Raw genomic sequence first — 21,366 nt, 5'->3', positions numbered from 1 at the left:
AAGTGCTTCAAAATCCCCTCCAAAGCTTCAAGATCAAGACTGGGGGAGGAAACGGGAGAAACAACATCTGTCTTGTGCCAGCTGCAGATGGGACTTTGCTCCAGACCTGTCTGAGAAATGCCATCAGAAGAGAGGATGGTTTGATTCCACTTTGCTTTTCTGCCCCTGGTTGTAATTTACTCGTTGTGAATCTGTGCATTGTGGGTACACACTGAGTTAGGGAATGAGAAGTGCTGTGACAGCCTCAAATGCACAACAACTGCCCAAACTGTGTAGATGGAATTAAAAATCATTTCACCCTGGGATCCTGCCTTGCCAAGCAGGATATCTGGGGCCATGTGCATGTATGGGCTGGCACATCCCCAGTGAGCAGGAGCCAGGCTCTCTGTTTGTCCCCATTTCCAGAAATTGCTTGACTGGAGAGTGCACAAAACAAGGCAGATTTTGGGTTCTGTGCTAATGTGAGCTGCAGAGAGCTCCTGTGGCTCAGCACAGCTCCAGCCCAGCTTCAAAAGCTGGTCATTTGGGAGCAAAGAGATGCCCTCCAGTCTCAGCTGGCATTTTGTGCCCCTTTTACTCTCTCAGTTCTGTCGTAGTGAATGATATTCAGTGAGTTAAATGTACTGCTGCTGCTCTGCAAGGCTGCCTCTGAAATCTGTGTAATGAGATTAGATAATGTACAGCCTTTTCCCTGAGAAAAGCTCTCTTGCTTGGGGGGTTTCTGCTTAGTTTTGCTAATCTGGCTGCAGATTCTGAAAATGCAGAGAGAGCAGAGAGAGCCCAAATTGCATCCAAAGCATGGCCCTGCTTTTAGGGAGTTCTTCTGCTCAGTGCTGGGGCTGCTGTTGATGTGATGAAGGCAGCCTTGCAGCAGCCTTGCAGCAGCCTTGCAGCAGCCTTGCAGCAGCCTTGCAGCAGCAGCACTCAGCCCTGTTAGCCACAGGGAGCTGCAGTTTGCTCACTCTGAGGCTGCCATCAGTTAATAAAGTTAATTCTGCCCCACTCCCCGTGCCCAGAATGGGAATTGTGCTGCTCAGGCAGCTCAAGGATCTGTTCTTACAGGGGGTCACAGGTGGAAGGGGCTCTCAGGGTTATTCTCACACGTGATGTGAGCAGAGCAAGCCTTGGCAGTGTTCAGGGAGGGTTTCCAGCCTGCAGGGCTCTGGGTACCTGAGCTGCAAAGCTGCACAGCCACTGGAGCAGTCAGCAGCTCCTGGAATGAGCTTTGCATTCTGAACGCTGCTCTGACGCTGTCACAAAGCTGGAAACAGCACACGAGAGCTCAGGGCTGAAGCTTTAACTTTCATCAGACTTAAGGAGTTTAATTTGAAAAAATGAATAGTGTGGGCCTTGAGACAGCTTCAGTTTTCCACTAGGTTACTGATTATTCAGGATTATGCAGCCAGGCATTGAAATCCTTCTTAGGAAGCCTAATGTTCATGTAGCAGAGGATTTCCTTTGTGTAGAAGACCATGGTGTTTAATTGGAATCAAGGCTGGAGAGCCACACCGAGTCTCTCTTTCAAAACCTGTAGAATTTAATAGAGGATAATTCCCTTTCTACAGAGGATGTTGTTAAAAAAGAGAAATTCTATAGCAAGGACACGGATATCCAAAAAGCTCATGGAATGATTATCACTGTCTAATATTTCCTATAAATTACAATCCCTATAAACTGCTCTGTGGTGAATAAATGATGCTCTGTGTTCCTTAATGGAATGAATGGCTGCTCCCAGAGCTTGACCTCCCTGAGCTCCAGGTGCCTCCCTGTGTGTCAGAGCGATGACACTGAGCTAAACACGAGGAGTCTCGTGTAGGCAAAGTGCTGAACACCACCATTCTTTACTGATTAATTAGCCTGGAATTATTTTTTTTTTTCGCTGAAATTGAGATTCCTTTAAGAGGCACTGGAAAAAGCTCTCTGCTCACAGAAGTGCTGTCATAAATATTTAAACATTTATGTAACCTTTGAATATTTTAGCAACATTTACATTAGTAGAACAGAAATGGGTAAATGGGTTTACAGACAAAAATGCAAGATTCTGAACCCGATGAAGACAAGCAGGACATCCACTGTTACCACATCTCCTCACCTCTGCTCAGTCCTGAAACCACACAGAATATCTAGAAAATGGACTGATGCTGCTCAGTTTTTCAGTCTCCATAAACCTGACAGGGTTGCTGCATTAAAAACTTCTCCTTTTGTCCTTCTGAACTGTCCTTCAGGGACTGGGCTGGTGTCTCCAGAGGTGAAAACCACTGGGAGAATAAACAAGCTTGGACTAGAGCAGACTCACAGAGGCAGCCCCTCATTTATTTTTGGGTTTTATCCTTGTCATTCTTTCCACTCCTGTGTACAGCAGACACGAGCCAGGACAGACAGTGCTTTGAGTTCACCATCTTTAGAGAGGCAGCCTGAGCTTGTGTGTGACGTGAAATTTGTCTCTCTAAAACTCCCTGAATTACCTAATTACTGCTAAAATTACCAGCAGTAATGGAAGGAAGATTTCTCAGGAATCTGTAGTGGAATTGAACCCAGCAAACCCAATATTGTCCCCTCTGAGGCCGTGGTGGCCAGGGCAGAGCCTCGTCACACCCTTGGTGTCACCTCCAGCAGCTCCTGCTCCCTTCCTGCCATTCTGCAGGACAGAGGTCGTGGTGGGATCAAAAATCTGAAATGGGGAAGTGAAGGGAGACCCTGAGGTTCTGCATTTGGCTGGTGACAGTTCCAGGAATATCCTTAAATTCCACTGCAGGCAATCTGCTGATTGCCAGGGGAGAGGGACGTGCCCTCCCCAGATCACACAGTGCCACAGGTAGCGGCTCGGGAGTGACTCTCTCTTCATTTCCAGGCAGCAGTTTTCTCTGTCAGCTCAATAAAATGTGATTTGTTGCAGAGAGAATCTATCCAAGTCATCTGGAAAGGCAATGGCCTTTGTTACAAGGGGGCACAAAAATATGATGCCAGGAAAAAGACAAAGAAAAAGCCTCCAGGGAATTGTGCTTAGCCCTGTCTTTTGCTGTCTGCTTCTTTATTTTAGTTTTAATCTGGAGAAAGAAGTTAGGAAAACAGAAAAAAGGGAAAAGTGGCTGAATGCAGCTTAATAATGAAAGAAACTGCTGAAATAGCATCAGAGAGCTCTTTAAAATGCAAAACTTCTTGCTGATCTGCTAAGCAGGAAAGAAAAAACCCAATCACTTAAAGGTGGTGGCTGAGCAGGCTTTCCCTTCATCATTGCTCACTTCTTCTGATGCCAGAGATAAAAAGCACTTTCAGAGGGAGGATGTTTTCATAGTAAAAGCATAAATACTACAGGAGATGAGAGACACCTCACTGCTCACCATCTCCAGCTTCTGTGAGAAACTTCCCTGGCCTGGAGTGGGCAGGAGCCACAGCTGAGAGATTGTCCATGACGTTCCCTGACCTGCCAGAAGCGTTGGCAAAAGCCTGGAGGAAAGCAGGAAAGTACTTCTAGCTATCAAAAACTATTAAACAAATATGCATTTTTAATTTAAAAAAAAAAAAAGAAAAAAAGAGCAGAGCAGGATGTGCAGGGACATGAGACATGAGCAGAGCTGGTTCCTGGGGAAGAGAAGAATGTTCTTCACAATGCAGCTCCTAAAGAGCTGCCAGTGCTGCTGATGCATGTCCAGTAATAAATACCAACTGGAGACTTTGAAAGGCTTGGTGGTGCCTCCTTAGGCTGCTGTGTGCACTTGTTCAGCCATTTGTTTGTGGCATACCCATGAAGGCTGATAGCAGCTTTCCAAACACAGATGGAGATTGGATCTCAGCCCAGAACCATTTTGGAATTGCAGTTCTGCTCCTATTGTTATTCTTTTTCTTTCCCCAACAGTTAGTTTTGTTCAGTTACTGACAACACTGAGCTTTAGACAATATAAAATCATACATCTGCACCAGACCTGGCCAGTCTGAAGCTGAGCATGTTGTCTGAAATCTTTTATCAGCACGAGCAAGGGCTTTGCATGATGCATAAATAAGCAGAAGAAAGTTGAGGACAGCAGTGGCTGTTGCTCCAAGCAGAGTTCAGTTGGATTTTGCTGCCAAGCCTCCCAAACAGTCGTGCTCAAAGGCAAACAAGGCTCAAGAGCTTTATCTGAAGCTGCTTTGTGGAATGTGCCAGAGCTGGGATGGACACAGGGGCTGAGTGTCCCTGGGGTGTCCCAGGGGCTGCTCAGTGCTCCAGGCACAAACATCTCCTGGGGCTGTGGCTCCTGACACGCAGCCCTGCCTTGCCTGCAGCTGGAGCTGCTTGAGGAGAAACACACTCTGGGTGATTCCTCTCGCAGGGTGAAGCTGCTGCAGACAGCACAGGAAGAACAAGAAGCCCATCTAGGGGTGTGTTCTGGATTCCTGCCTGCGCTGTGTAGGGTGTTACACGTGTGGCTGGGTTCCTCATGGCCTCTGCTGCTGCTCAGTGCTTTTAGATCAGAGCAAACATTCTGAAACAGCCTGCTGTGAACTAAACCTTTTCCTGTATTGCCATTCCAGTTAATAGATGGAAAATTAGGCCATGCCATTCATAGTGCTAAAATGAAGATGTTTCTGTCCCCTTCAGGCTTTCAAAGGCCTCAGGTGGTCTGAGGGAGAAGGCTGGGGAGAGGGATGGGTCAGGAATTGCAGCACATGGTGGTGCTTCAGTCAACAGAGCTGTTGGAGCATAACCCAGCCAGGGAATGAGGCAGAGAAATGTTTGTATTTTGTTCTCTGAAGTTTCTGCAGTGCCTAAACCCAAGAGAGGACACAAACAGGGGGTGTGTGTCACACCAGGAGCAGTCCAGCTCTGCATCTGTGGGCACAGGGGACATCCATCTGTTGGATTGGGCTGGGGACATCAGCCCTGCCAGCTGATAATCTTTATTTGGATAAAACACTATTGGGAGTGGATAAAAGGGAGCAGATGATAATATAAATATATGTTCAGGTGGGGAGATGCATTTCCACCATTACTGGTGCTCGTTAGGGGTGATGAAATGGAATTGTGACAGGATGGGAGCAAGAGCAGGAGCTGGGATGTGCTGGGCTTGCTGTTAATTTCTGCAGACATACCAGCTCATTTAGTAATGTAACAGCTCCCATTGCTCACCACTTAATGTATGATTAATGTGCCACAGGATTTCCCCAGACATTTATGACACCTTTAGGAATAGAAATGACAATGACTTTATCACATGGAGTCACTTCATACTATCTGCATCTCTCTTAATGATTTATATATCCAGGAGTGATTTTATCACTAGTACTCAGTAACATAATAAATGAGAAAACTCAATGGTCTGTAAATTACAACACTGATTAAAGAAGTGATTACTGATATAACTCTTACATGGCTGTGATAATGCTTGCTTATATTTCAGGACAGCATTTACATATTAATGATAAATCTGCTGTAGTGTTTAGAAATACTTTACAGCTTTAATCAAAATGTAAACATTTATAAACAGATAATGTTTATTGCAGAGGAAATGAGTCGACTTCTGTTAGTCTTCAGTGGGTGAAATCTACTGCAGAGCCAGTCTGGAAAGCAGCATCACTCCCCAGTGGGGGTCATCTTCAGGGTAGAGCTTGGACTGGCTGCTTGCCCCTGTGGAGACCAGTTTGGCTTTGCTGGGTTCCTCTTGGCCAGGCTGGGAAGGAGCTTTGCTCATTAAGAATTCCCCAGCACTGCCATGGGTCTGTAGCTCGCTGCATCGCAGACAGAAAATCAACCACAGGATTCATAAATAGCATCCAGTCTTTAGGCATCTCCAGCATAATTGTTCCTCCTGAGCCAGGAAGGGCTTTGTGTTCAGCTGCTCCCACTGGAAAAGGCCATCATTAACAGGCACGAGGAGAAGGGAGCCTTTTCTGCTGGTTTGGGGGTTACTCTTGAAGCTTGTCACAGAGATCACCTTGGCTCCTTCCCCTGTCTCTTGCCCCTCTCAGGTTTCTGACAGGTGTGACTATGTTTTTGTCAACGGCAAGGAGATGAAAGGCAAGGTGAATGCTCTGGTGAACTTCACCTATCAGTACCTGAGCGCTCCCCTGCAGATGACGGTGTGGGTGCCACGCCTGCCCCTCCAGATCGACATTTCCGACACCGAGCTCAGCCAGATCAAAGGCTGGAGGGTCCCCGTTGTTTCCAACAAAAGGTGGGTGTGAGTCTCTGCCTCTCCTGGGTGATCTGTGGAAGGAATGTTCCAGAAAGGAGCAGTGCTGGAAGCCCCAGCTCTGCACCGGGCACCTGCACATAAAATAAAGCTTTAAAAGCTGTGGGACTTCTTATTCCTGTGCATGTCTGTGTCGGGCAGCAAAATGCAGTGTGGGACTCTGGAAAGGGCCACTGGCAGAGCTGTGGTTTGGAGATGGCAGCACAGATGGAAAATGGCACAGCCCAGGAGTGTGGTCCTTCATCATGTGAGGTGGCCAAGGGCAGTCCAGAACTCCAGAAGGGAGGGCTCTGAGTGAGGGGACACTCCCCATTAGCACTCCAGTGTCACTTGTCACTGCTGTTCTCCAGCCCATTTCTCTGTGCTTTGTTCTCTCTGGCACCAGGCCCACCAGGGACAGCGATGACGAGGATGAGGACGAGCGCAGGGGCAGGGGCTGCACCCTGCAGTACCAGCACGCCATGGTCAGGGTGCTGACCCAGTTCGTGGCCGAGGACTCGGGCCCCTGGGGGCAGCTCAGCTTCCTGCTGGGCTCTGACTGGCACTTCGACATCACAGACCTGGTCAGGGACTTCATGAAGCTGGAGGATCCTCACATTGCCAGGCTGCAGGAGGGCAGGATCCTGGTGGGCCGGGAAGTGGGGATGACCACCATGCAGGTACTGCTGTGGGCAGGGCTGCTGGGCTCAGCCTGGGCTGGCACACACTGCCAGGACCTCCCAGAGCCTCAGGGGTTAAACACTAAAGCATGGAGGGTGAGCAGAGCTCATCTCTGGGTGTGAGGAAGGTGGAGAAGACAGAGCTGGCTGTCCATAGTTCCCTAGAGAGCAGCATGGCCCTTACTGTCAGCAAAGGGAAGGGTGTTCTACTGTCTCAGTGTTCCATCAGAAACAGAAAAATCTGGAGGAACAAGAACTTCCAAGCCTAGAGATGAAGGACAAATCCTAGGCTGGTAACCTCCCTTTGAAGCAGTTGGGAGGTTTAATGAGCTCATCCACATGAGTGGGAAGACAGAGTAACAGGAGAAGAGAATTTTAAATCCACTCTTTTGGTGAAATAATGAAATTATAACAGCAATAATGCCCCAGTAGCACAGCTGGGATAGGACAGCTCCCAGTCCTGGATGGCTCTCAGCCATAAGCTCTCCACTCAGGTTTTCTGACCCTGCTGATGAAATCAGGCTCCCTTTTCCATGTGCTCTTCATTTCTGTGCATAAAGCTTTGGAGACAAGAAGGGATGATGACCTTAAGAAAGGTTGCATTAATTGATCAGCCTTTTCCTAAGTCGATTCTTGTGTGTTTCTCCAAAGGTTTTGTCTCCTCTGTCTGACTCCATCCTGGCAGAGAAGACAGTGACTGTGCTGGATGACAAAGTGACCATCACAGACCTGGGGGTGCAGCTGGTGTCTGGGCTTTCTCTCTTCCTGCAGCCCAGTGCAGCCACCAGCAGGGCCATTGTGGCCACAGCCGTCGCCCAGGAGCTGCTGCACACTCCTAAGCAGGTAATGCACACTCTGAATTTACTCCAGGGACAGCATTTTATCAGTGGAAGGTACAGAGGGTAACCCATAGCAAGTTTAGAATTTATTCTTCAGGTGTGGTCCATGTTAATTGCTTTCCTCTGCAGATTCTCTGGAACTGCCTGGTCATTTCTTCCCTTCAGGTTCTGAGCTGTTCATCTCCATCAGCAGAAAACGAGACAGGAATAGATTCCACACTGGGAAATAAATGGAAGGAAATGGTGTAGGAGTGACCTATAGAGACACAGACATCTTTTCCTTTCATTTGCAGTTTGAATGAAGGATATAACATTAAAGTCACTTTCCCTTAGAAAATTTAATGCAAATGTGGGAATGTTTGTGGCTAAATTTTGCAAAAAGTGACTCATGATTTGGAGTGCATCAGCTGAGATCCTGACTGAGCTGGAATTTTGAAGGCAAATGCTGAGTGTTTTCTGAAAATCAAGCCCTTTTGAAAGAGGGTTTTTTCCAAGGAGACAGCCCAGGACTAAGCCTGTACTTGAACATTGTGAGGACTTCATTATTTAAATACAAGTTTATAAAAAGAACCAAATAACTCATGCAAACCTTACTGATGCAACTGAAAAACAGAATTCAGAATTCTTGCTGTGGCTTTCTTTCAGTGACTATAATGACTGGATTACTTTAGTTATAATGACCACACGAAGCACAAAGCAGCCAAAACATAAGTCCTGGAAAGTTGGCAGTTTCTCCATAAATACAAAGCACTCTAAAGAAGATAAGCCAATATTGTTTTACCTTGGATGCTTTAAGTGAGATACCTTTATCTGTAGCTGAGCAACTAATGACTTGCTGTGGCAAGGTGACCTTGAGGGATGCTGAGCCCATATATTATTTTTACTCAATAGGGAATTCATGGGCTCTGAAAAGTGGATCAGTGATTTAGGTACCTAAAAATAGACACAGGTTGCCCAACTTTTAATTATCAAAGAGAAGTATCTTCAGAAAATTTGGAAACTGTAGCTGTTAGTAATCTATTTTTGGTGGCCATCTGCTCAGGTAGGAAAGCTGTTCCATTTGGCTTGCTGATGGCTGTTAAATCAGCACTCTCATCTTAAAGGCTTCTCCAAAATGTAAACAAAATAAAACCTCCAGTGTGTAAGTGTTTTCTGATCTGTGTGAGCTTCGAGGCCTCTCAAAGCTCAGCTGCAGGGAAACTCCCAGTCCTGTCCAGCTTTTTGTCACTGTAGGGTTTTCAGGAGGTCTAATGAGCTGAAATGGGTCAGTGAAGAAAGAAGAAAGGAGCCTTTAATAAAGAGCTCTGTGCATTGATGTATCCCTCAGTGCTACTGGGGAGCTGCAGACATTTCCTCAGGCCAGAGGAGCAGTGCTGGTGCTGGCCAGAACCAGGAGCCGGGTTCTGGTGTTCCCAAAGCCTGGGGATCCAGATCCAGCCCTGGGGATGGGATGGGATGGGATGGGATGGGATGGGATGGGATGGGATGGGATGGGATGATGGGATGGGATGGGATGGGATGGGATGGGATGGGATGGGATGGGGATAGAGCTGGGGATGGGATGGGGATGGGATGGGATGGGATGGGATGGGATGGGATGGGATGGGATGGGATGGGATGGGATGGGATGGGATGATGGGATGGGATGGGATGGGATGGGATGGGATGGGATGGGATGGGGATAGAGCTGGGGATGGGATGGGGATGGGATGGGATGGGATGGGATGGGATGGGATGGGATGGGATGGGATGGGATGGGATGGGATGGGATGGGATGGGATGGGATGGGATGGGATGGGATGGGATGGGATGGGATGGGGATGGGGATGGGGATGGGGATGGGGATGGGGATGGGATGGGGATGGGGATGGGGATGGGGATGGGGATGGGGATGGGGATGGGGATGGGGATGGGGCTGGCTGCTCCCCCTCTGCTGGGAGGGGAGGGTGCCCAGCACCCTTGGTCAGGAGAACAGCCTGGGGTCACTGCCCTGTCCCTGCTCTCGGGATGCTCTGGTCCAGCTCGTGGCCTTCATGCCTGACAATGCACTGACATCTCAGTTAGTAACAGATATTAGGAGGGTTTTTATGGTGTGGGTTCATTACCCCATCCTGGCAGTGTAAGTTACACTTCAGTTGTATTTATATCTTCTTTGAGCTGACAGAGCAATGGAATGGCTCACAGGAATGACAAAGGAATTCAGCAGCATGGGAAAGGGAGAAGGGGTGCATTGTTAGATAAGAATCTGAATTCTTCCCTTGCAAATACAAGCAAATTCCCACTGGAAAGGAATGTCACATTAGCAGATTGGACAAAAAGGAGAGAGAGAAATACACAGTGGGGGAATGCATGGTTTGAATTAAGATCTGAGTCTTGGCTGCCTTTCATTTCCACATCATAACGATCAAGCCCAATCTTTACTACACAAGCCACAGGCTTAAAAATAAATGCACATGTAATACTTTGATATTTCATGAGATAAAATTGTTAGGGAAATCCATTCCAGCATTCAGGTCCCCAGACAGAACAATCAGAGCTGGTCTAAGAGAAGCTGCTGAGAACAGTATTCCTTTGCCTTTATTTGAGGGAGGGATGTATTTGTTTTCTGCAGAGCCAACCATTTCTTTCCTCTGATGTCCTGCCTCACTCCAGGACCCTTGCAGCTGACCCCAGCAATCGAGGGTTTATTCACAAATACTTTTATTTGTGCTATGGTGAATGAAGACCATTAAAAGGCCGCTTTTATTCTGAGCAGGGAATAAAATCAAATATCCTGATCTGTGTTTCTAAGCAGCAGAATTCTTTAAAATGCAACCAGTTTATCCAAGAAGGTTTATCAAATGGTATCTTTGGGCTGATAAGCCACAGTGTAATTCAAGGGCAGAAAAGGTGGTGGAACTGCCACAGGTCAAGAGCTGAAATGACACCTGTGATGGGGGGAGAGAACAGCAAAGGCACAAGGGAGAATTTAGACAAAATACGTCCTGATAAAGCTTTTTATGTGCTTAAGGAAAGCCTGGTGATAATCAACAGTGGTTGTGGGAAGCATTTTCTCCATCTCTGGGCTGGATTTTGCTGTGATTAACATGACCTGATGAACATTCTCTGTCTCACTTCACATCACAGCGCTGCAGATCATCCCTGTGGGTCATTGTTCTGCAGCTGAGCACTCTGTGTGTGTGTGTGAAGGGGAGAGAGAGGAAAAGTGGGGGAAAAGAAAGGCTGGAAAGCAAGCTAATCCCTCAAACTCTTTGTTTATGCTTGATAATTAAAGAGCACGGACATTTGTCACCTCAGAGTTGAGGGCATGAGACGAGGGGCAGCAACTTTGCAGGTGAGAAGGCTCCAATCCATCTTCATCTTGTGAGAGTAACTGCAGGACCTTGTCAGAGATTGGGAGGGGATTTATTGATGTGGTACACAGGATTTGCAGAAACAGCTCCTTGAAGGACATGGCACTAAATCATTTCCTTTTTCTCTCTTCTTTTCTTTTTAGCTTTTCAGAATTTATAATCATTTGGGAAATTCACTTCCTTGCCCTGCCTTTGGCTTTCCTTTAATGATGTGAATGAGAGGAGATGATCTCTTGCCAAATAGAATGTTTGGGCTGATACAATATATTTTGGCAGGATTTTAAACTCTCTCCCTCTTTCTCTTGTTTGTTTTCTTTCTCTTTTAATTAATGTTGTCCATACTACGGGCATGACAATGTTGTTTTGTGAAAGAAATTGGTTCCTCCTATGAAGAAATTCTCTTGGAAATGAAAAACATCAGTGCTGGTAGAAAATAATGGCTAAGCCAGTGCACACCTCTGTTATCTACAGTAAATCACACGTGGGCCTGCAAATTTCAGCTGACTGCCATCTCATTTTTCTCTGTCTCTGCTTCATAAAACCAGGAATGCAGAATTGTAGAGCAGTGGCGTGAAGAATAAAAGTTGCTGTGAAGTTGCTGGCAACTTTGTCCAAACGCAGAAAGGATTTAGTGCCGTGCATCCCCTGGCAGAGATGTGGAGCTGTGGTGCCACCATTTCCAGCCCTGCCTGGAGTGGAACTTACAGGACAGTGAGGATGTGCTGGGAGTGGTGCTGGTGTTTTCCCTGGCTCAGGGTGATGAAAAGCCAGCGTGTTTTCCCCAGTGGCACGTGAGGCTGACCTTGGTTTTGGGGAGAAGGCAGGCAGCAGGGTGCTGAACTGCCTGAGGAGGTGAATCTCTGCACATATCCATTAAAAAAAAAACCCCTTTGCTTTCCTATGACCGGGGTTGCTCCAATATAGATTTCTGTGATAGAAATTCGAGCTGTGCCCTGCAGCTCTGTGTTTGTCTGTTCAGCTATTTCAGTGTTGTTTCTCTAATGAAAGATCAGATGTTTTAATTTCCTTATGCAGTTCACCCTTCCCAGCTTCTGAGTTACCCTGGCTCCATTTCAGCTCTTTGAAGTAAATTTGAATCACCAAGAACTTTGTCTTCTTTCCTGTTGTGCCACAACTTATTTTTCTTCTTTCAGTCCCTCAAGTACTTGCTTGACAGTGCTTTGGAAATCAAATATTCAGTACAGCCCAACCTTCTGCCCAGCTAAATGCCCCTTGCTGTTTTCATTGAAAAGCTTTAAATCCAGCTGGAAGGGTTGCAATTCTCTTTGTTTATAATCACAGCATAACAAATTGCAGCCAATTGAAAACCATATTAAGTTGTAAATTTGTGTTATGACTGGACATTAACAGGGTGGCAATGTTTTTCCCCCAGTGCTGATTTTTCAGCCCAGTTGTTCTGATGTACCCAAGTGTGAAGTTATTAAAGCCATTTGTGGTTTAAAGTGTGAGAAGGAAAGAGCTTCAGTTTTGTGGGAAGTTGCACTCTGGCAATCTGCCTGGCCGTCTGCTGGCTGCACAGGCAAGACATAGAGCAAATGAAAAATTAAAGAAATGTCCTGCAAAGAAAGCTGTTGAGATATGGAGAAGTAAATATCTGTGTCATCTGGATGGGATTTCACTTGGCAAAGAGCTGACCTCTGGCTTTGTGTTTGCTTCTAATGATGACTTCTAACAGTGCTACCTGCAGAGCACAAAGACAGACCAATTAAATCCAGACCATTTGTATTTTTATTGCAGAGATCATGCCAGAATCCCCATCCTCCTCTTACTGACACAGGAATTTGGTGGACTTTTTAATTGTCTCAAGGATAAAATGTGTTCACTTAAAACAAACCTTTCTCCAGCAAATTGGCAATTGTTCTGTGAGTCTTTTTCTTTCAGATGAATCTTCTGAATCTGCTCCAGCCATTCCCAGGATACTCTGGTAGCTCCTTCCTCCTGCTAAGATACTTATTGCCTTAATTTGACAGCTCCTCATGACACCTGTGCATGTGGAACATGAGGAAAATAAGTGTTCTGTCAAGTGCCTCTGGTAATTTTTGTGATTTGCCTTTTTCAGCTTTTGTACGACAGGAATGACTTTCCTTCCAGAGCTTGTAAAATTGTAGCTTGCTAATGGGTACTTTGGTAATAAAGACACCTCAGATCAACTATTTCCTATGTCCTTGTGCAAAAGCATTTGCAGGAGGGTAACAGTGGAGCCCTTAGTGACGGATGTGGCCGGTTTCCTGCCCCATCAGTCCAGGTTTGCTGTGCTTTGAACGCAGCGCAGTCGCCGTGTCCCGTTTCCTCAGAGCTGAGAGATGGATGAGCTGCAGGGCTCGGGCTGGTTTATTGTCTTTAACCATCTCCCTGTCCTTTCAGGAAGCTGTGGTGAGCACCTGGATCCAGTTCAGTGACAGCTCTGTTACTCCACTGGACATTTACGACCCCAAGGACTTCTCTCTGTCGGCCGTGTCGCTGGACGAGGCCGTGGTGTCCGTCCGCCACAGCCCTGCCCTGAGGTGGCCCGTTGTGGCAGCGGAGGGCGAGGGCCAGGGCGCGCTGATCAAGGTGGACATGATGATCTCTGAGGCCTGCCAGAAGTCCAAGAGGAAAAGCGTGCTGGCCGTGGGGAGCGGCAGCATCAAGGTGAAGTTCGGGCAGAACGACGCGGACGCGGAGGCGGGCGGCGATTACGACGCGGACGAGATCGAGAACCACGCGAGCGACCGGCGCCACAAGGGCTCGGAGCAGGAGCGCCACGGGCAGGACGGGCGCTACTACGGGAGCTCCTCGGCAGAGAGGGAGGAAGGGCCCCTCAGGAAGGTCAGCACCACGGCAAAGTCCATCCTCAAAAATAAAGTCATCAAGAACAACCGGCTGGACGGCGGCAAGCTCTCGGACGACAGCCAGCTGCAGAACATCCCCATTGACTTCACCAACTTCCCCGCCCAGGTGGACCTGCCCAAAGGCGGTGCTGGCATGGAGGACAACGACCTGGTGCAGACACCCCGCGGCCTCAGCGACCTGGAGATCGGGATGTACGCTCTGCTGGGCGTCTTCTGCCTCGCCATCCTGGTGTTCCTCATCAACTGTGCAACATTTGCACTCAAGTACCGCCACAAGCAGGTCCTGGTGGAGGGACAGACCACCATGACGCACTCCCACGACTGGGTGTGGCTGGGCAACGAGGCAGAGCTGCTGGAGAACGCGGCGGACGCGTCGCCTCAGCAGGACGAGCACACCACCATCATCGACCGGGGCTCGGCCAGCGAGGAGAGCAACCAGCTGCTGAACGGCAGCGCCCAGAAGAACACTCAGAGCCAGCTCCACAGGGCCGCAGACCCGGGGGGGAGGCTGGGCAAGGAGCACAAGGTGGAGCCTTTGCACTCGCCCACGTCCAAGAGGAAGCGGGTGAAGTTCACCACGTTCACCACCATCCCGCCCGACGACGGCCGCCCCACCGTCAACTCCATCCTCAGCAGTGACGATGACATTAAGTGGGTGTGCCAGGACATGGAGCTGGGGGACTCCAAAGAGATACGAAACTACGTGGGGAAGTTCAAAGACAAAGCGTAGCTCCCTGCCGGGGTTTTGTTTGGGTTTAACCACACCTTGATGCCTTCAGTTCTACAGTATATATTGGGATGGGCACGGGGAGGGGAAGGGGTCGCCAGGAGAAATGATGAGGCAGTTTTTTATAATCAGGGAAAGAAATTTGCCAAACTCTCCGTGGTTTGTTTTTGTTTTTCGCTTGGTTTTGTTGGGCTTTTTTGTTGTGGGGTTTTTGTTTTGTTTTTTTTTTCCCCCAGTGGTTTATTCTGCTACTCGTGGATTTAGGAAGTGGAATACAAATAGCAGAAAGGAACAAGGAAATGGTATGACCAATATGATGAACTGGGCAAGATGAGGTTGTGAAAATTCATTTTATGGGTCATACAAATAATAATGATAGTAATATTTCACAGTACCAAAAATATCTGTAAAAAAATGAGAGAATATAAGAGCATGAATAGAACAAGCAAGAGGCAAACAATAACTTGTTCTGGTTCCAATAAAACATCACAGTTATGGACATATGACCCACAGGGAGACTTTTTATATTGGTACTCAAGCCATTTCTTTTCATTCCTTTGGCTGAAATGAAGATGTGTCTTCGGCACTACGTGTGAAGGAGGAAGAAATCACCTGGTATTTTCATTTTTATTTTTCCATTTTTCTTGTAAATTGAAGCAGAATCATTTTCCCTCTTGTATTTTTCTTTTAAATATCTTGAAAACAGAAAAATTTAAAATACAGTAAGTTCCCAGTGGGCCAGGAACATGCTGTTTCTAAGTTAGCTGTAAACAGTCTCCTGTCATTTAAAGAATTCAGGGGATAAATATTGACTAATAATTTCCACGTGGTGTCTCTTCTGGAAGCCTGAGCCTCCGTTTCACCCTAGCTACAAGGATGTTGTGTTTGGAAGAGTTTTCATTCTCCTTTCAGGTTTGGATTGTTTGTTTAGTTGCTCATTTTAAATTTCCACAACCAAAGTTCCTGTGTTTCAGCAAGGGAAGAAGGTGCTGGTTTTTTGTTGGCTTCCACAAGTACCAAGCATGGGAGTGCCCCAGTGGTGCCTCAGAAATGTCCCTGGAACTGAGACCTTCACAGGCCAGACACGGAGCCTGCACTCGGGTTCTTTGGGTTTGGGGTTTTTACTGCCAGGTTCATGAATTCACAATTGTGTGCTGTGATTTTCTGTTTCTTCTGATGTCACCAACTCTCGTCAAGCTCCGAAAGCAAGAAGAAGAATTGACAGAAAGACCCTGATTGCCCCCAAACTTTTATTCCCTTGTACTGGGAGAGCTGGCCTCTGGGCACACCGCTGGGAGGGAGGGAAATATTGCTGAAGCAACATCAAGAAATAGCTGGAGCTATTTTATAGATTTATTTTTATTTTTTTTTGCCATTGGATCAGCTAAGACTGAAAGGTTTTGACTAGATTGTAAATCTGATGTTTTGCATAAACAAATACCAGCCCAGTAATAAATCAGAAGCAAATAGAAAATAGAGATTTAATTTGTGATGTGAGCTGGCAGAACTGCTTTGACTCAGTGCCAGTTCACATTCATGGAGGACACAGATCAAAATCCACTCGATGAGGAAACCACTGTCCTCCCAAACCTCTCCTGACTAAAAGGAGGTGGTAGAGCCAGCCTTTGGAAATCAGTATTATGTCCTGACTGTTAGCCAGAAGCACTTGCATCGTCCTGTCTTTGCCATGTGTTCCATTGTTTTGGGTTTTTTAATTACTAAACTCCGTAGTTTGGTTTTGTTTTTTTTTTTTACTTGGACAAAGTCAATCCTGCCACCCAATAACATAGATGGACGTTTTAACAAGATATGCCTAGTATGCATTGTAGACTGAAAGAATGTAATATTTATTTATACATGTTATATGAATTGTAATTAAAATGCTTTACACGGCTTGACAAATTAACCTCTCTTTCCTCAGGGTGGGGCTCCTCTGTGCAGAGCTGCCCCCGAAGATGATTTAAGGCATTTTCTGGAGGGAGAACAGAGATGTGTGGAAGTTTTTCCCTGCTCTGCCCATCCCGTGGTGAAGCCCTTCCCCTGCCCAGGCAGCGTGGTGATGATGATGGATGGCAGGAGCAGCTCAGGCAGGCACAGGGCAGGGCAGTGCCACAATCCATCTTCTTCATCCTCGTGCCTCCAGAACTCGCTGCTGGCCTGGGCAGCTCCTGCTGTTCATCCATTCCTTCAATCATTCACTGATTCCATGGCTCCTCCTGGGAGAACACGGGTGTCCCTGAGGTGGAGAAGGCTTTCACAGCGTGGAGCTGCAGCAGAGGAGTGAGAAATGCAGTGCTGGAGCAAAAACCCTGCGCTGTGGTAGCACAGAATGCAGCAGCTCTAAGGCATTGTTCAGGAGGGTGCTCTGTGCACCCACCCAGGGCTGGCACCTCCAGGGACACAGTGCTGGTGGCAGGACAGGAGCAAGGTGACCAGACCGTGGCTCTGTGCAGAGGAGCACAGGCTGCATTTGAAAAGACAACAGAAGGAGAGAAAAGGGAAAAATACTGAGCCCTGCCTTCATGTTTAATTTTTCTGAAGCTGCAGAACGTGGGGCTTTGGAGGCCAATACTGAAATTCTTCCACTTGTCTTGCACTGACCAAAAATTCTGTCACAGCCCTGTTCTGAGCGAGCCACCAAAAACCCTCATCTCAGCAGGGAGAAAACCACTGGGCTGTGAAATATCATTTATTTGAGAAATTCACATTGGGTCAAATGGCAGAATTTCCATTTCTGAAGCTGTGGCACTGGGATGGGGCACGAGGAGCTGCTGGAGCTTCCCTCCCATCACCACAGCTCTCCTGGCAGGAGAGGGAATCTGCCCAGGCTGCAAAGATAACATGCTGCAAGGTACATCTCCCTGTCAAGGAGCCAGGAGAGAAATTCATTAATAATAATTTGCTCTTAGAGGAGAGCAAAGCTCGGTGACTTACAGTTGTAAAGGATGAGACACGAGCAGGGTGAAGCAGCCCCGTGTCCTGGAAGGGGACAGTGCTGGCTGGACACGGTCCCCTCCTGCCTGGAGCAGAGCTGGAGCTGCTGCTGGAGGGGAAATGAGTGAAATCACCTGGAAGAGCCGGGAACAGAGCCCGGGCAGGTGGGGAGGGTCAGGAGTGAGGAGAGGCAGCTGTGGAGACCAGAGAGCAGGGGAAGGTCAGTGAAGCTCTGCTGCTGCTGAGGCCACAGGGACAGAAGGGACTTTGAGGGCAAAAAAAAGTGAGTTCTGCTTTTATTCTTCTTTATTACTGAGCTCTGTTTGGAGGGAAGGGGAAGTGTTATGGTTCAAGTGTCCCAAGTGTGGCAGTCAGCAGGAGAAACTTGGTCCTGCTCTAGCTTTGGCAAGGGAATGAGGTGCAGCATCCCCAGGGAACATCCTGGACCCTGCTGGGTCCTGCTGCTGTGGCTGAGCTGCTGGGCAGCCCATGTCCCTTCCCCAGCACACTCACAGCCCTCAGCTCCACAAATGTTTGACACTGATTAAATTGGAGTCTGAGCTGGAAAAGGCTCTCGCTTTTGGAGAGCAGCAGCGAATCCCTGGTGGGAACAGGGCAGTGACCCCCCTGTGCTCCCCCTTCTCCTTCCCCTGCCAAGCTCCAGACCATGGAGCCATGGCAGCAGGAGGAGTTGCTGTGTTTTGAAATGCTCCTAGGCCGGACTTCAGTGCTCAGAAACGAGCTGCCAGCAGAGATGCAGCAGCAGACAGAGTTAATGATGGAAATCACCAAATAACTCTCCCTCCTGATTATTTATTTTGGACAAACTCAGACCCATTCTTCTTATGCTCATGTGGAGAATTAAAGCTCTTTGTGTGAAGCAACAGTGCCAGAGGCAGCCTGGACCATCCTGGAGACTGTCTGATGTTGGGCTGAGCCGTGCTAATTGCTAATTGGGCACACCCTGTGCTAATTGGACACACCTTGTGCTAATTGGACACACCCTGTGCTAATTGGGCACACCTTGTGCTAATTGCACATGCCCTGTGCTAATTGCACATACCTTGTGCTAATTGCACACACCTTGTGCTAATTGCACACACCTTGTGCTAATTGCACACACCTTGTGCTAACTGCACACACCTTGTGCTAACTGCACACACCTTGTGCTAATTGGACACACCTTGTGCTAATTGGACACACCCTGTGCTAATTGGACACACCCTTTGCTAACTGGACACACCCTGTGCTAACTGGACACACCCTGTGCTAATTGCACACACCCTGTGCTAATTGCACACACCTTGTGCTAATTGGGCACACCCTGTGCTAATTGGGCACACCCTGTGCTAATTGGGCACACCCTGTGCTAATTGCACACACCCTGTGCTAATTGGACACACCTTGTGCTAATTGCACATGCCCTGTGCTAATTGCACACACCCTGTGCTAATTGGACACACCCTGTGCTAATTGCTAATTGGGCACACCCTGTGCTAATTGCACACACCCTGTGCTAACTGCACACACCTGAACTGCTCCTCTGCCCGTTTCTGGAGGTGCAGAGCTGTGTCCAGAGATAAATGATCCCCTCTTTTCCCCTCCTGTTCCCCTGGAGCCGGGATCTGCAGGGTTTGGGGCAGCTGCTTTGCTCTGTGGCCACTGAGGGTGGTGGGTGCAGCACCTCTGGCTGCTGGAGCAGCTTCCCAGCCCCTCTGAGCTGCCAGGGACAGGTTTATTGCCCTGAACTCAAATCATTTGAGTGGCAACTGAATTCCTGGAAGCCACAATTTAGTCTGGAACCCCACATGAGCAGATTGCAGTAATGAGCTGGGCTGGCTCCCAGTGCAGGTGGCAGGGGAACCTCACAGGAGCTTCTGGGGAGTTCTGTCACAGTCTCCCAGTGGAAGCAGCCCTTGGCTGAGGATTGCCAGACTCTGCTCCTTCACTGAAGGTTTCTGTCACTGGTGGGGATTTTAAGCTGCCATCCAGCTTCCTGAGACTGCAGATTGAAGTGTCAGCTTTGCTCATGGAAAGCCACTGGTGCAAGTTCGTGCTTTGCATCTGTGGGGAGGTGGGAAGAGATGTGGGCAGGTTTTATTGCAGAAGGGAAGGATCAGAGAACAGTTGGGTGAAGGGTAGGGTTGTTTGCTTTGCTTTCTGTAATCTTTGTATCATTTCCATGAGTGCTGTGGTTTCCTGGTTTGGAGTGATAATTCTGCTTTGGGGGTGAGAGCTGCACTGGCCTCTGTGCCAGCCCCTGAGGAGCTCTGGGATGGGCAGTGCTGTTGGTAAGGGCTGTTAATTCAGTGTTTTCAGGTGCTGGGGAAGGTTTTGGTTCCCAGAAGGAGTTGTACAGCTTGTGAGGCTGCTGCTGGACAGCTGCAGTGGCAGTGGAAGGCCCTGAGTGAGACACAGGCACCCAAAATGCTCAGGATTGTCACATCAGTGTCAGCTGGCAGCCAGTGCTGGAGGAGCAGAGTTACCCAGGGACTCCTCTGTGCTGTGGTGACACTGTACATCCAACAAACCTGAGCTGAGCCCACCGCAATGATGGGACTCTATTAATTGAATATGATATTGCTGCAGGGCCTTTCCATGCATTGTCTGAAGAGATTAACATTCCCTCACAGAAGCACTTGGGCAAATCAAGGCACCATTTCCCATTCTTCCACTCCACCCCTGTGTTTTGGGATCTGCCTTTTTCCGTCGTGCCTCTGGCTTCGTCATTCCACATCCATCAGCACGGCAGGAGCTTCACAGGCTTTGCAGAAGGCTCCAGGAGCCTCTCCTCTGCTGTGGAGGGCACTGTGTCTCCTTCTGAAGCTGCTGCCACCAAAATGAAATGCAGGATCATGTTGGGGGACGAGGGGAACGAGCAGGGCTGGCAGCTTGAGGGCTCTGCAGACCCACAGACACATTACAATGGAAATTTCCCCAAGTGTGGAGCAAAAGGGGATTTGTTCCCAGCTGGGGAGAAACAACCAGTGTAAATCCAGGTGTTTTCTCCATGCAGGGACCCAGGCAGCTCCAGCCAGGTGTGAGGAGGGAGGCTTTGGGGAGGGAAGGGAACCTGAACAAGCTGTGGCAGGAAGGAATCCATAATTTACACAGGAATTAGGAGAGTGGCGCTGCAGAAGACGCCAGATGTGCCAGCTGTGCCAGCTGTGCCAGGGGCACTGAGAGGTGCCTGTGTCACATCCCCGGGGGCTTTGGGGAGCCCTGCCCAGCCCCAGCTCTGGGAGCTGCTGTCCCACAGCTCTGCTTGCTCAGAAGGAGCAGATCACACCCAGCACAGAGCTCAGGGAAGGCTGCTGAGAAAAAAACAAACAAAAAGCCTCAGTGAGGCAGTGGTGTGGCAGCCCCACCTGGAGCCAGATGCATTTCAATATTCCTGCATTGCTCTGGTCCCCAGGAAGGTTCAAATACATTGTGTGCACTTATGCCAGGTTCTGTTCTGTTTGCTGGGGAGCAGAGGGAAGGGAAAAGTGAAATTGTGTGTGGGAAGGGCAGGAGAGGAGAAGGGCTCTAGGTCTTCCCAACTTTTGTCCTATTTTAGTTCAATAATTTTAATATCCTGGTTTAAATTGCATTTAATTTTGGACTGATGAACCAGGTTATGCTTTGATAAAACAAGCAGTCCTATGTACTTCCAGGTTTTATTAAAAAATATGAGCTAATCAAGCTCCAACAGAACAGGCACGTTACTGAACGAACCCAGTGCAGCTCCAGCGAGTACCAGAGGGGAATAATGCATCCATCAAGGGCTGCTGCTGGAACTGAATCCATAAGTCAGCAGGTCCAAATTAACCATTCAGCAAATCAGAGCAGC

At 48.2% G+C, this 21,366-nt stretch overlaps 1 protein-coding gene across 1 annotated transcript in view; it reads left to right on the top strand.

Annotated features, from left to right (window-relative positions):
- The window catches only part of TMEM132C (transmembrane protein 132C), a 169,656-nt gene extending 153,169 nt beyond the window's left edge, over positions 1 to 16,487 (top strand). Inside the window, exons 6-9 of the mRNA XM_058851521.1 lie at positions 5,947 to 6,152; positions 6,556 to 6,829; positions 7,481 to 7,672; positions 13,407 to 16,487. Coding sequence (XP_058707504.1) covers positions 5,947 to 6,152; positions 6,556 to 6,829; positions 7,481 to 7,672; positions 13,407 to 14,603 — 1,869 coding nt within the window. The 3' untranslated portion in view covers positions 14,604 to 16,487. The remainder of the gene's footprint in view (positions 1 to 5,946; positions 6,153 to 6,555; positions 6,830 to 7,480; positions 7,673 to 13,406) is intronic.
- Positions 16,488 to 21,366: the final 4,879 nt, after the last annotated feature.

This window comes from Poecile atricapillus, chromosome 16, assembly GCF_030490865.1.
Source record: "Poecile atricapillus isolate bPoeAtr1 chromosome 16, bPoeAtr1.hap1, whole genome shotgun sequence".
In the NCBI taxonomy this organism is placed as follows: domain Eukaryota; kingdom Metazoa; phylum Chordata; class Aves; order Passeriformes; family Paridae; genus Poecile; species Poecile atricapillus.
Note: the sequence above shows the minus strand (reverse complement) of the source record. Positions and strands in the feature narration are given on the sequence as shown.